Here is a 14,366-nt window from a genome sequence, read left to right as displayed (position 1 = left end):
AGATGGCTCTGAGCATTACTTGCAGAGGAATAGACATGACTCACACCTTTTACAAGCATTAAGCTTTGACGTACTGGAAATGCATTGTCCCACCACACACACCTCCATTATCCTTCAGGAGTTGTGTTGTGTGTGTGTTTCTGTCCTTCCCTGTCCGGGCCATTGTATCCACGGCCCTGTAACAAGCTTCTCTCTATGCTAGGGGGCCCATTAGGAATGTCTGACTCCTTCCTGATTCTTTTATATCTCCCTGTCAGCTGTGGCTAACGATATTGCATTGCTCAGATCTATCACAATAAAAGCTAGCTGCCAGGGCGCACGAGTGCAGCTGAGGGTGGCAGAACAACGGAAGAGAGGTGAAGTATTTGACCATGACACACTCAGTTCACCCAAACCTTCACTCATTTGATATGCTGTCACGTGCCTTCGGTGCTGGACAGGATCTGTGTTTGGAACCAGCTACGTTGAGATGCCGGGACAGCTGCTGCTAACTGTTGACCATGGAAATGACAAAGGTTAAAAGCTAAAGATCAAGGTTGAAAAGTTGGGCCTGGCGTATATGCTGTCGGCTGTGAGGGAACGAGGAGCAGGTGAATAGATCGGAGGATGCGGAAAGGTCAAAGCCAACGTTGCATCATTGTCTGGATTCCATCCTCAGGGTGGAGCCTGTAGTGGGTTTATTCATCTGAAAAGGTTCAAATGGACTAAACTGATTAGAATTTCCTCCTGTAATGTAACCGGTCCAAAAGAAAAACTCTTCATTCATTTTTCCGCTTTCCCTTTTAACAAAATGCACGCAGAAGAGAATCAAAATCAATCACCATTAGTGGCTTCCAGACCCAGGAATATGTGGGAAATATTTCGTATTGTGGTGCAACATAAAGCAGAAGAGAGGCTTAAATGCGGCAGTTGAGTTGTGCAGTTAAGAATAATTGGATTTCACTCCTGATATTTGGCTAGCAGCTACCGCTGCAACATCTAGTGTATATTGACTTTAAAATACTCTCAATATAATAGGAATCTCATACACAGACCTGCATCCTAAGGATATTACACAGCCTGGGGTCTTTCAGAGAAAAGCAACTTTATTTGATTGAAAAGTGTTCTCGTTTTTGGCGGCAGATAATTTCCTTATTTTCCCCAACTTTACAAAAGACAGAAGCTTCTTTCCAAGCGTTGCCACATCATAAACATCCTAACAGGTGCAAATTTAAATGCCTGATGCATCCTGTTTCAGTATCTCAGCCAGCTGTCGCTCTAGTCGCTCTCATTACAGGTTAAAATTCATTTAGTTCCCTTCTGATGAAGAAAAAGTGAGGATTAAGTTACTCCTTGGAGCTGTGTGAGCTGCTTATTTTCCCTCAGAGTTTGTGCCTCATCTGTGACCGTCCTCGCCGTCGACCCGTCACGGGGGTTACACTGCAACACAAGGTAGCAATATGGTGGCAAATTAAATATCGGATCCTTCATGTGCCCTAGAGTTTCATACAGGTCAGAAATTTGCAAGATTGTTGGTTTTTTTCACAGTTTTTTAAAGCTGAAACTTGGATCAAGGGTCACAACCAGGTTGTTTTTGATTTAATTCCACCTTTTTTCCATGAACACACGTGTCATTAAGGCTCTGCGGTTAAATCACCTTGTAAAATCTGCTGCGACAGTCGTGTAAATGTTTAAAGCCAGGCAGGATTCAGGAGCGACTCACGTGCATCAGATTTTCTCTGCGAACACATGAAGCTTTGGGAGAACAGACGAATCACAGGGACCTCAGAGAGCTGCTGCTGATAAGGAAGTGGGACCGTGCTGATCTCAGGAAAGGATTATTTAAACGGGGTTCTGGCTCTAATGCCGCCCTGGGATGAGCAATCACACATTTTGCCACATGGGACCAATCATGAGTGCGTCAACAGTATTTTGGATCATTTAAAAATTGTGAAATGAATTTCGGTGCAGTGCGAATATGAAGCTGCGGCCATCGAAGTGAACGTATGGATCATGGATTCGTTAGCGTTTAGCGAGAGGCATCATAAATTAAGACTGACAGCACATTAGAACCATAATGTCCATCTGTTCCCAAGTATACAATCATGTTTGCTATATGGGTGCCTCATCTGTGTAGAGACAGGATCTGTGTTGTGCTTATCAGGCTGTCGAGCTGCAGTTCAAACACCTGCCTACTCAACCGTGAGCAGGCTGCTGCTGTCAATCATGCTCTTTTCCTCTGTGATTATCAAATATGCGATTAAACCTGAGCTGAAATGCACACTGGAGTCAGTATTCACACAGTATAGTGCTCACACAGTGAAGGGGCTAAAGATGAATAATGGATATGATTTAAAGCGACGGGGAACGCTTGGAATGTGGAATAAAAACGTGAAACCTTTTTAGCTATCAGATCGGCAGATGTTTGCGCCATGTTCTTGCGTTTAATTATTCATGCTCGCGCCAGCTCTCCGGCTGCCCACGTACATCAGGGCTGCTGGGGCTCACGCCAACATCTCACCTTCTTCGCCTTTTTTATTTTATTTTGACTTTCTCTCAAAGACGCGCCCTGCAAACGATTTCTAAGATGACTCTGGAAAATAATGTCTCAACTGCCTCGGTCCAAGCACCTTCAGGATTTGCACCAGCCTCTGGCGTGCACGCGATTCTTCACTTTGTTCTCTGTTGCGGTGGGTTTTGCCCTCCTTCCCGTCTTGTTTTCAAGTTGGGAAACACTTTCCTAATCAAAACTACTCTTGCCTCATCCCCTCGCTCGCCTCCTCCAGCCGCCTTCAAGCTGTGACAGATTCTTTTCATCCATCTTGTCGTTATTACCACTGCGTGACCTTTGAGAAGAGTCGACTTTTAAAAATATACACAAAATACATTTTTCCTCTTGCGGGCGCCGGATTTAAAATGACTTTAGCATTTCTTTCATGTTTACCCCTCCACCCACACGATTCACCCGGTGCTTTCAAATACCCTCGTCAAATATGCCTCTCGTAGCCGCACACAGGCCAGCGTGCGAAGGGCACATAGCCCGGAGTCACTCATCTGTTCAGGAGCATGAATAGAAGGGATTATATGTCACTGAAAGGGTTAAATTCCACAATTTTTACTCCTTTGCTTCGTTAAAGACTGAATGTTTGGCTCGTTTTGGAAGCCGCCGTGCAGCAAACACACGGAGAAGTATCTGACCTCGGAACGTGACATTTTATTAACAGTTGAATATGGAGTTTGGCTCTAAATCAACCGACATCCTTTTCACAGGTCACCAATTTCCAGTTGCTAATGTGTCGTCTATTTACGTTAGTCATTTAAAGGAGTCCTAAATATAATAAAGCAACTAAAACAAGCGATTGCTAATGCTGGAGTTGACCCAGTCTCTGTAATATTGTGTGAGGAGAAGTCATTTACCGGCTGATTTTTCTTGTGTGTTTTACTGACTGGTGGCTCAGTGATTAAACAGACCTCATCATCATCATGAGCCATCTGAATATCCATCAGAGCCAGCTTTATCGCAGGATAAAATCTTTAAAGAGCACTTATTTCAGTGGTTCATAGCCAGCAAATAAGCTGCCACATTCCTCTCTTTGGCGTTTTGCTTTGTTTCACACACTTGGCCAGAAACAACCATGGTGGATAAAGCTAATACAGTGATCAAAAGTATGAACTGAAATGATTCTGGTAATTGCCTGCTCCGGGTGGGCTGATGCAAACGATTGCGAGTGTTTTATTATCCGCTGTGGACGGGATGAAAAACAGCCGCTGCTGGTGATGCCGCGTTGATGCGCTTTCGGGGGGGACGTCATTGATACTGCGTGGGGGGCAGCGGTGTCGTTTCTAATGGAGGAACTGGAACTCTCAGCTGGTAACAGCGATAACGCTGATGTCTGATCCGCTCTTATGCCTGGGACCTGTTCCGATGTAGATCCGTGTGCTTCCCGGATTAATCAGGGCCCCCACTGTCGTCAATGAAGTTGCAGTAAAAGGATGTGTTTGGGCTCCAGTGGTCATGTTCACGCAGTATCTTTTATGTCTGCCTGGATCAAAGGATTCCCAGCATGGCGCTGCCACAACATGATCATTGTTCATCTCAGCTCTCAGCGGCGTCGCTGCTCTGACTCCGGACGGCCGTCGAGCCCGTTCTTGAAGACCCTCTTCACTTTGCAAGATTAATCAGAGCTTGATGCTTCGTCAGCTCCTGATTTGCTGCTGTGTCCATAAATAAACTGCTGCTTGGACTCTTATCTGTCCTCCATCGGAGTGAGTCTGAGTTTGACTGATTTCGCTGGCATAGTTGTTGTGACAGAACCGTCTGGGAGCCGTCGTGGTGAAAAACGGTGCGCTTGGGGATGATTTACGTCTGACCTCTGAAAACACACATTCGTCTGTAATTGAGAGAAGAAACGCAGGTAGCGAGAGAGTCAGAGATAAAGGTGAAAAACAAAGAAAACGAGGGGAGTTGCTGCATAACTTTGGAAAAACAGATTTAAATAAGATTGACTAAATAAAAGGGCTGCAAAAATGATTAAATCTCCCTCTAGTGGTGGACTGCAGTACAGGCAGCAGGGGTCTTCTTTTCTAGTTCATAGAATAAATGAAAGGATGGGACACCTCCAATCCAGACTTTTAAGGAAGGTTTTAATCTTGTTATAAAACAACAGCTCCATCACCTGTTACCCACGTGGTTTCCTCCATCTTTAGGTGGACAGTATTATAAGCAAAAGCAACAATATAGGCCTTCACCTACGTCCAACTCCATATTTTGTCTTGTTTTTCAAGCTCTCTCTCCCAGAGTTCCTCCTGTTTGTGCCTCCTGTGTGTGTGTAAAACAAAACTAGGCTGAGGTGACAGGCGGGTCACAAATGTACAGCTGGCCCGAGGCTGCACGGCGGGCGCGAGGCACCGTGTCCTAGTGGCCAGGTTTCAGTGCCGTGGGAAGGACAGATGGCAGCTGAATTCCTGCAAAGAATGGCAGAAAACGAAAGCATAATTCAGACAGGTTCTACCGTAGACGGCTTCCACTCCAGTCTTCTTCAGTGACGTCCAGACTGGTGATGTCCAGCATATAACAAATCTGTTCTTGTTATAAAAAAATATGAATGCTTATGTTCTGAACTCTGTAATAGGTTCTAGTTTGTTTCCATGTCAACGTATTAGTTGGTACTGTTGTTTCCATACAGTGACTGATGTAATGGACATGGATATATTCATGCATATATACAAAAATAACCTGATGCTCCGAGAGTTCTAATACTTCACAGCTTAATAGCTAATCACTGAAATCATCATTGTGTTACAGTGGGAAGTATTTAGAAAATGTGAGTGTTTCCTTTCTACTGGCTCATATTTTGGTCAGAGCAGTGTCATGTACCTCCTCACACACTCTACAAAGAGGCACAATTTATCCAGCAGTCCAATAGGTACAATCATATGGAGCTTCAGTTAGATACACAACTGTATTTGCTAACCATAAATGATATGTAGTTAAATATTATAGAATTTATTTACAAATCCAGCCTGGGGTTTCAGCTTGAATGACCTAATTATGCATTATTTCATGCTGAAATGGAGGAAAAATAATGTGCACGGCGCATTTCACTTAGAAACTGGCTGGATTACTTTTCAATTTAATTTAATACAGCTACTAATGACATATTGCTCTTCCTTCCATCCTTTCAACAAAAATGTAAATAAGCCACCACTAACAGTTGTGATTTTAAAAAAAATAATAGTTGTTATTACTATTATTATTATTATTATTATTATTCCTATCTGTAGTAGTCCCTAACAACCTAGCTTTTCAGCCTGTATATTTGGATTCGTCAGATTGTATTGGATTATTTTACATAATCATATCGTTGGCTCTGTCCAACATCACTCCCTATTGTCTGTGTAGTGCACTAACTAGGGTGCACACCAATTTGTATGGGTATCTGAATGGCAAGTGTTGACACTGCACCCTATTTAGCGCACTCAATGTATCCGAAAATGTGCACCTTGGCACACGGGTACGACCGATGGTCCCTAACCAAGAAATCCCATCATCCTTTGCAGTCACATGTAAGAAGATAGTGCTAAGTTAAATATTTATAGCATTAGTAGTACATCAACAGAAAAATGACCACTGAGTGAATATGTATTAAAAATTAAATACAATTAGTCAACCAACGCTGACAATGGTGTTTATAGCACACTTGCTCATCAATGAGTGCACTAAGTAGTCCACTGAAGCTTGCTGCCTATATAGGGAGTAGGGAATAGTGAATGAGTGAGCGATTTTGGATGCAGCTACTATGTTACGGGTCTGTTCAAGTGCGGCTCGTTTGTTCTTGCAGCATCTCTGAAAACCTAAAGGGTTTCTAAAGGAGAAAAGGTCTTTGAACTCTTCTAAAAATCGTCATCCTGTTTTTAGCTTTAGCACTGGTAAGTTGATGTTTTAGGGTATTAGCGAGAAGCGTCTTTGAGGAAGTTTCCTCTCGCTGTCCTCGTTTAAATTTACCCAGTGGTGCTGCTCAAGTTCAGATGGAGTGCAAAGAGAAACTGGAAGGGAATACATTTCTCCATAATGCATTTCCATATCTTGTCCTTTGCCAAATGAGTCCTTTGTCCGCTCATGGAGCATCACTAATGAGAGAGTTTCATTGCAGCATTTTAGAAGCCGTTGCTCTCTATTCATCAGGAGACATTTGTGTTCAGACGTCTGTTTCTCTTACTCAGCGACTCCCGCCCCCCCCCCCCCCCCCCCCCCTGATTTATGGTAATGAGGTAGTTGGCTAAAACCAGCACTTATCTACTGAACAGAACGTCTGTGCCCTCTCTCCCTCCTTCTCTCTCTCTCTCTCTCTACCTCTTCCCTCTCTCTCTTTGTATCTCTCTATATCTCTATCATTTGGTTTCAAGTAATGTTTTACACACACACACACACACACATACATACATACATACATAGACAGATGTGTTATTTTATATAACTGATATGTAGAGAACTGACACCCTGAAACTGCTTTAGTTTTGTTTTCTTAAATAAATATTATTTGTATTTGTCTAACGAAGCTTTTGAAATGCAAAAAGACTTTGGTGCATGTGTGTAAAAGTGTGTGTGTGCTCAGAAGCATGATGTTGCCACACAGGCGCTATATGATTAGGATCATATCATCGTAGACCATCATCGGTGTTTGTGAGAGTAGGTTCTATTTATGTCTGTGTGTGTGTGTGTGTGTGTGCGCGCGTGTGTGTGTGTGTCCTGTGACTCACCAGCTCCTTCCTGCTTTCTAATGACTCTGAATAGCCTGTCACTGGCCCTAAAGATCATTGTCCGTGTTCACGATTTACTCACCCACACACACGTGCAGCCACACAAATGGTGTGTGAAGAGAGAGGAGGAAAATGTAACTGAGTATAATGGTTCAGGGTTAAAACTTGTCACAGAGCAGCATCTTAGAGGCTGAAATCTAAAGAGGGAAAGCTCCAAATGCATCGGTGCAGAGCAAATTTAGGGAATCAGTCAGTGCTGTTTAGGGTTGCAGTCCATCCCAAATGAGTCTTAAAAAAAACCACCCAAATGTTTATTTTATTTCATTCATTCCATGTCAGACATTTAAACACTCATTTGCTTGATTCTTTAAACTAAATATGCACATTTTGTGCCTCTTGTGCTCATTTTCCCCTCCTTTTGGGTTACTGGTTGTATGCGCAGCTTATTATTTTATTGACTTAAATATTTTATATTGGATTATGGCTTTAGTCTGTAGGACAAGAATGCCCAGAGCTGACCCAAATGTAGAGGTAAAACAAGATCATTTTAAGATTTTTGGTGGCATCATCAGCAGTTCATTAACTTAATGCATAATGTAATATGTATACACAAGTTTCCCTGTTTGTTTCTGGTGCTTCCGGAGGAGTTGTGGTGGGAGATTAAGCCTGTTGTCGTCATGACCACCCTGACCGGGTGTTAATCTCTGTCCTGTCTGTCCTGCAGGGGCCCATAGAGAACGATGTGATGGTTCAAGTGGCTCTGATAGCCGAGAGTCAGAGGTAACGTGTGTGTTTCTTTGGTTGACTGGGTTGTGTTTTGTTTGCTTGTCTCCTCAGCACCTCGCCTGTTTTATCATGTTCGTTAGTGTAAACGAGGATTTAAACTCTTACTTAACTGTTTGCACATCAGGGTCAGATGTTCCTATGGAGCCCGTTAAGCCGTGGGCTTAATTACTCGTGCGCAGGTCTCAGTTTGATCTGTCAGCATCATTTACTGATGCACCCCACCCAATAGTCGTGAGCTATGGATTAAAAGTAAAGTTAACTTCAAACGCCTTATTGACAGAACACATGACTTTAGTGTTACTTAAGAACAAGTAAAGATGGGGTGTGAACTTTTACACCGAGAGCTCTGAATCCTACGCTTAGCGGAGTTTAATGCAGATGCTTTGTTGCTGCTGGATATAGAGACACGGCGCGATGGCATCTACACATTCTGAAGGAAAAGCTAAAGTGGAGGAGCTTTTTCAACTGGGAAAGCACAAGATCGAGATGCCTGTTTTGTTAAGTGTGTTCACAGAGCTGGTCTGAAGCTCCTGGGTGGTTATTAAAGGACTGTGGTTGAGATGACACCAAAGGACAATTAGCAAATCAATACTGGATTTATGTCTCAGCCCAGCAGCTTTTTCAAGTTTTTTTTTTTTTTTTTGCACAAGATTGTATAATCATTTGGGTTTTTAAGAGCATTTTAGATTTTCAATGACAAAATGGACTCTCTGTTACTTACTTTCTCTCTCTTGCTCCTGCTCCTCTTTTTCTCTCTCTCTAGACTGCAAGTCTTTTTGAACACCTATGGCATTCAGACCCAGACCCCCCAGCAGGTTGAGCCCATCCAGATTTGGCCTCAGAAGGAACTGGTTAAGGTAACACAACTGTCAATCACACAATCTTCTATAAGTCTCTCTGTAAGATGGCTGGAGGGCTGCAGCCTGGCCCAGCTGCCTCCAGGTGAGACCCGGGGTGCATTGATGGAAAGCACAGTAGAACATAGTCATGCTAGTTAGCGAGCATCTTTACCTGAATTTTAAAACGTCCTCAGATACTTTATGAATATAGAGACTCTTTTCAACAGAAGGTGTTGGAAACTCTTTAATCCTTTGGAATCTTTTTGGTCTGTGGTTTAAAAGTCACATCACAGTCCAGCCTGTGATGCTACAAAGTGCTGTACAGCAGACGGTGCCAAATAAATCAATACAAACACTGGAAGGACACGACGGATAAGCGCACGCCGCGTTGGATAAATGGTCTCTGTATGAGTGTGTATGAGGCAAAAGTCCCACGGATTCAAACATGGCAAAGCTCAGTTTATTAGGTCCATCAGCATGTCTGTCCCTGACCTTCTACTTCTTTTGAATAATTCCCTTTTTAACTCTCTGGGCTCCGTTTGCCAGAGAGCGAAGCTTTAATTGAAGCTTCCCTGATCACCTTTCTGCAGGTGCTGCAGCCGACAGCGACGGCGGCCCAGCGGTAATCGGTTCAGCGGGTCTGGCCACTTGTCAGTCCATGCTTTTCTGCTTCCAACATTTTCTAATTGATTTTCCCATCAGGCCCGGCAGAGCCCAGATCGTCTGATTGAGGGAAGAGTGGTTATTCACAGCCATTGATTGGCGAAGCAGTAGAACTGTGGTCGTGGCTCTTTTACAAACGGGAGATGTGTGTAGGCGAGGGGCTGCCAAATGTACTTTGGGAAGGTTACGTTAAATAAATATTAGAACGAGCTCTTTCGCTCCTTCCTGACGACTCCTCTCCCGCATTAGAATATTTGGAGGTCAAAACAAGTGGATGATGTGCTCGGAGCGATCCGCTTCTGAGCGGAATATAAAAGAGCCGAACGCTGCAGCGGCATAAACATTTAGAGAAACATTTTCCCGAGACCTTTACGGTCCCGTATGTGAAATGTTCCACCGGTGACCAAATGTTAATGTTATGGTAATCGACCACGTGAGGGCAGGATTCGCCGTGGTCGGAGTTTGCAGCGTTTCAGTGCAAATCACCAGCTGCGCTGCCTGGTTTTTTTTGGGGTTTTTTTGTCATTGGCCAAATGGGTTTTGGGCTCCAGACACTGAGTTCAGTTCTCTGGTTTGAATTTTGAAAGTCTCCTTCGCCAGAATCGCTCCGTTCTAACCTGAGCCCCCGTTGCCGGGAGAATCCCTCTGCACATTCCAGCAGCAGCTGATGTTGAACGGGGGATCGTGTCCAGTCTTCTCTCATCTCCTACGGCACCGTTTGTACTCGTGTCTGCGAGGGCCGCTAACACCCGCTGTGCCACTCCAGTTTCACTCTTAGTGCGTCTGTCGGTCCAACGGCGCCGCCCCCTTCCCCCCGGGTACGGTCTCATCTACACGTGGACCTTTTGAAGTCCCTCCTCTGTCATTCAAACCGCGGTCTCCTCCCCGGTCGCTGTTCTTCATCTGTCATATTTGTCGTGTGGCGTCTATTCTCCACGCCACCTTGAATAAACAAACAATCCGTCCTATCGTGCCATCTCCACGGGCTCTGTTCTCCACTTCCATCCTTTCAGCCATCTGTCATCTCCTGCTAAATCCGTCACACCCCTTCTCTCACCTCATTATCCCCTCCAGGCCCCCCCCCTGCCCCCGTCCCCGTTACACCAAACAGCCCCCCCCCCCCCCAGCCCGCCGTCTGCCTTTGAACTGTCATACCTGGAAGGATTCCTTCTCTCTCCTCTGCCTCTTTGGACTGCGTGGCGCGCCGTCTCACGGATGGATGTGCGGTTGGAGTCAGAGTGTGCTCTGCAGAGAATATTAAATCTGAAGCCGAGCCAGACAGAATCTGTTTATCTCAGAGTCGCCACCTTCCCCGGTGCTGCGGGCTGCGTTGGCTCACCTCACCTTGTCCCCTGCAACCGTTTGATTATGTTTACAACAGCTGCCTTATGGTGGGAGAGCACCAATTAGATTTAGATGTGTGTCAGTCTCGCCCCAAACTGCTGAAACTGCTCCCTGAAACAGCGTAGCGTAGCTTCGTACCAACTTTAGCTGCCTTATGGTCACTGTTGGTGTCATTTCCTCTATGTAATTGTTGCAGCCAGCACCTATTATGATCCTAAAGGATCGATGCACCGACATCTTACGTCTTAAAGCCAGTGAAAGGAAGCCAATGATCAGTAATTCTGCCGCTAATTTGGAATTGATGGGGAATGCACGAGTCTAGCGCGGCTGTTTGCTAGCTCTCACGCCCCAACGTCGGGCCCGTCCACACGGTGGAAGGGAACCGAACGGGCTAGGCTCGAATTTAAATCAATTTAGCTGTGATTAAACTACAGAGAAAATGTGTCCTGAGCTTGAAATACACAAGCAGACATGAATCAGAATGACTTTATTCTGCATTTTCTGCCTTGTCTTAACAAATTTAGCTTGATGGGTTTTGTAACCACGTTTAGGTAACAGCTACAGACATCAATACGCTTGGAAGATTGGCACAAGGGTGCGATTAGAGGTTCAGTCATGCTGACATTATATTAAAAACCATGAATACCTAAAAAAAACCAACCCTCTCTTAGTAAGACTATCCTCCTAGCTGCTATAAATGGAAGTCATCTGGGCCTAAACAGACATTTATCTCGAAAGATGAGTCCACACGATACCGAGTCACATCCCCAAGTGACTTTGTTGGGTAAATGGCACCTTCTCACACCTCATTAACACCGTAGAAGTGTAAAATATAGCTCTGAAATACAGTTTTTCAGTCTCTCTGCCACCTGTCAGGCTTGGTGTTTATGCTGCGGTGAGCGGAATGAAAGGAGTCTTTGATAGGCTGTGTGTGTGTCGCTCTTCTTCATTGGTATTCTGCACGCAGGAAGTCGTGGGTGCAGAGGTTCTTCCAGCATCTCTTGGCTTTTCTCCTGCCGTCTCTTCCTCACCTGGTAGGCCAGTGCTTCGCAGGGCTATTTCTTCCTTCAGTAACAATGGCCTTTGTATTTACACGTCCTTTACCTCTTTTGTGTTGTTGCCTTTTGGCCGACAACATCCTCCCGTTGTCTCCCGATGAATAACGTTGAGGAAGCACTTTGGAGTCGCAGAGCACCACCTTGTGGCTGCGAGGTGGACTGCAGGTGGTTTGAGACATTAAAATGCAGCAGAAGGTTTGGAAAGCACGTATTTCCTCTAGAGTGTAGGTGTTCAGTGCTGTTTCATGGTAGAACACATCTGGAGGCACCCTGGTGGCTAAATGCATAGCCTGTATGACCTGGGGATTTATTGCTGCGGTGTAACAGTCTGGCACATCCAAAATGCAATTCACACTCCGACAACATGTAGCGCAAGAGGTCGATAAGCTGTTTTCTCAAATTATCTTTGCATCAGCGCATTGGTGAGCGCAGGAGTTGGAAGCTTTTGCCTGAACACACCAAATGGCCTCATTACTGCCATTTTGAAACGAACTGATATAGCCGGTTGATGGGCGGGGGCTCGGTCGGTGCGGCACTTGTGTCAACAGCCAAAGCTTTTCACACCTGAGCAGTTGTAATGATGCTAAACCAGAGATTCAGAGAGTTCAGCTCAGGCTAAGTCAAGAGAAATCCAAAATGTGACGCCCAGCTTGTTGAAAATATAAAAAACTGATAATAAAGATGCCATATTCACCCAGTAGAGAAAATATATCCCCCTGTAGAAAGACTTTAAATAGTTATTTTTTTAAAACACGACTCGGCAACATCTCACTTTCTCTTTTAGTGGCCGTTCGGATCCCAGTGGCCCCGCTGTACCGCTCCGGTGCCGCGGGTACGCTTGGCTTCACTAAGCACGCCGTTAACGGCAGCACGGGGACCTTTCATTATCGCCGTGCATAACTTTACCGAGAGCTAATACCAGTAGGTGGTTCCGTCATATGGTGGTAATTTCACTTTATGACTTGCAACATCAGAAATGTCTCTGCGGGACCGTCCAGTGATGGACTTTCATCAGGTTCCGAATGCCACTGGGCTGCGTCACATTTCGAACCACTTGGGAGATTTAATATATTAATATCATGTCGCTGCTGATGTGATGGGGAGGAAATGTTGAGCGGTGATGTGTTGCCTGTCTGCTCACACTCGACTTGTCCGCAGGCGTACCGATTCTTGGCCGTCAATAAGAAACTCGGGTTGACTGGGCGTCCGGAGAGACCAGTGGGCTGCATTGGGACCTGCAAGGTATATAAAGAGTAACCACACAAACACTTCCACACAGCGACTGGTACATGCACACACACACGCTATATCTGCACAAGCCGTGTGTGTGTGTGTGTGTGTGTGTGTGTGTGTGTGTGTGTGTGTGTCACAATGAAAAAGGAATCAGAATTGCACCAAGCCAATATTATAATGGGACATATATGGGGAGAAAAGCAGTCTGTAAGAGGACATCATCATCATCATCATCATCATCATTATTATCATCATCAGTGCATGTTTTAGTGTGTGTGTGTGTGTGTGTGTGTGTGTGTGTGAAAGCTGTGCATGTCCCTGCTATCACAGATTGATGGGTTCTTTTATAAACTACCCAGAATAAAGTATATGTGGCAACCTGGGAGCCATTTATCTTCTGATTCAGTGTGTGTGTGTGTGTGTGTGTGTGTGTGTCTTTCCAGATTTATCGTATCCTGGGAAAAACGGTGGTGTGCTACCCAATAGTGTTTGATCTGAGTGACTTCTACTTGTCCCAGGATGTTATGCTCCTGATTGATGACATTAAGGTAAGTCACATTTATGGCGCTCATCAGTGCCGCAGATTCACGCGGAGTTTTTCTATATTCCTGTAAAGCTTTAAATAGTGCCTGACACCCGTTGAGTGTGCGCCTGTCTAAGGAATCATTCCCGGGATCTGTTTTGGGACACGTCTACAAGTGAGCTCGTTTGATTTTAGAACTTAATCATTTTATGCAGGTAATATTATATCCTTGATGCTCTTTCAAATTGGTCAAATAGGCAACTTCTTTATATTCTTAAAAACATTCCAACTCTCAGCAGAAAGCTTTTCTTCTGTTCTGAACTCAATCCGAGGTAAATTATTGCAGGAATAGAAAAGATGTCCATTTACCTTGGATTTAAAGCACCACCTGGGTAATTACAGTTTTCTCTGCTTGTCTGTCTGCTGCCTAATAGAAATGCTGTCTCCATACTAGTCTTAAAGCCTGCCTTGTGTTGCATTCACACAGTTTTGGTCTCCAGTGGTGGACAAAGATTCAAATTTGAGGCTTAATCTAACCAAACTTGCCCCTCTTGGGTCGTGTTTGCCGAAAATAAAGGAAAAGTTTGCGTTTTTTTCAGTATTTTGACTTAGCATCAAAACTGTTTAGATATTGGTTGTTTCTGTGTGGAGACATATGCTAGCATAACATGTGTGTGTGTG

The 14,366-nt window shown here is 44.6% G+C and overlaps 1 protein-coding gene across 1 annotated transcript in view; it reads left to right on the top strand.

The window, feature by feature from the left end:
* LOC115251980 (phosphorylase b kinase regulatory subunit beta-like) overlaps positions 1-13,776 on the top strand; it is a 58,476-nt gene extending 44,700 nt beyond the window's left edge. The window contains exons 16-19 of the mRNA XM_029846040.1: positions 7,964-8,019; positions 8,789-8,882; positions 13,088-13,171; positions 13,606-13,776. Of these exons, the coding sequence (XP_029701900.1) occupies positions 7,964-8,019; positions 8,789-8,882; positions 13,088-13,171; positions 13,606-13,776 (405 nt within the window). The remainder of the gene's footprint in view (positions 1-7,963; positions 8,020-8,788; positions 8,883-13,087; positions 13,172-13,605) is intronic.
* The last annotated feature ends 590 nt before the right edge of the window (positions 13,777-14,366 follow it).

Source organism: Takifugu rubripes, chromosome 13 (genome assembly GCF_901000725.2).
Source record: "Takifugu rubripes chromosome 13, fTakRub1.2, whole genome shotgun sequence".
NCBI classification, from domain to species: Eukaryota; Metazoa; Chordata; class Actinopteri; order Tetraodontiformes; family Tetraodontidae; genus Takifugu; species Takifugu rubripes.
The sequence above is the reverse complement of the archived record's forward strand: the minus strand, read 5'-3'. Positions and strand labels throughout refer to the sequence as shown.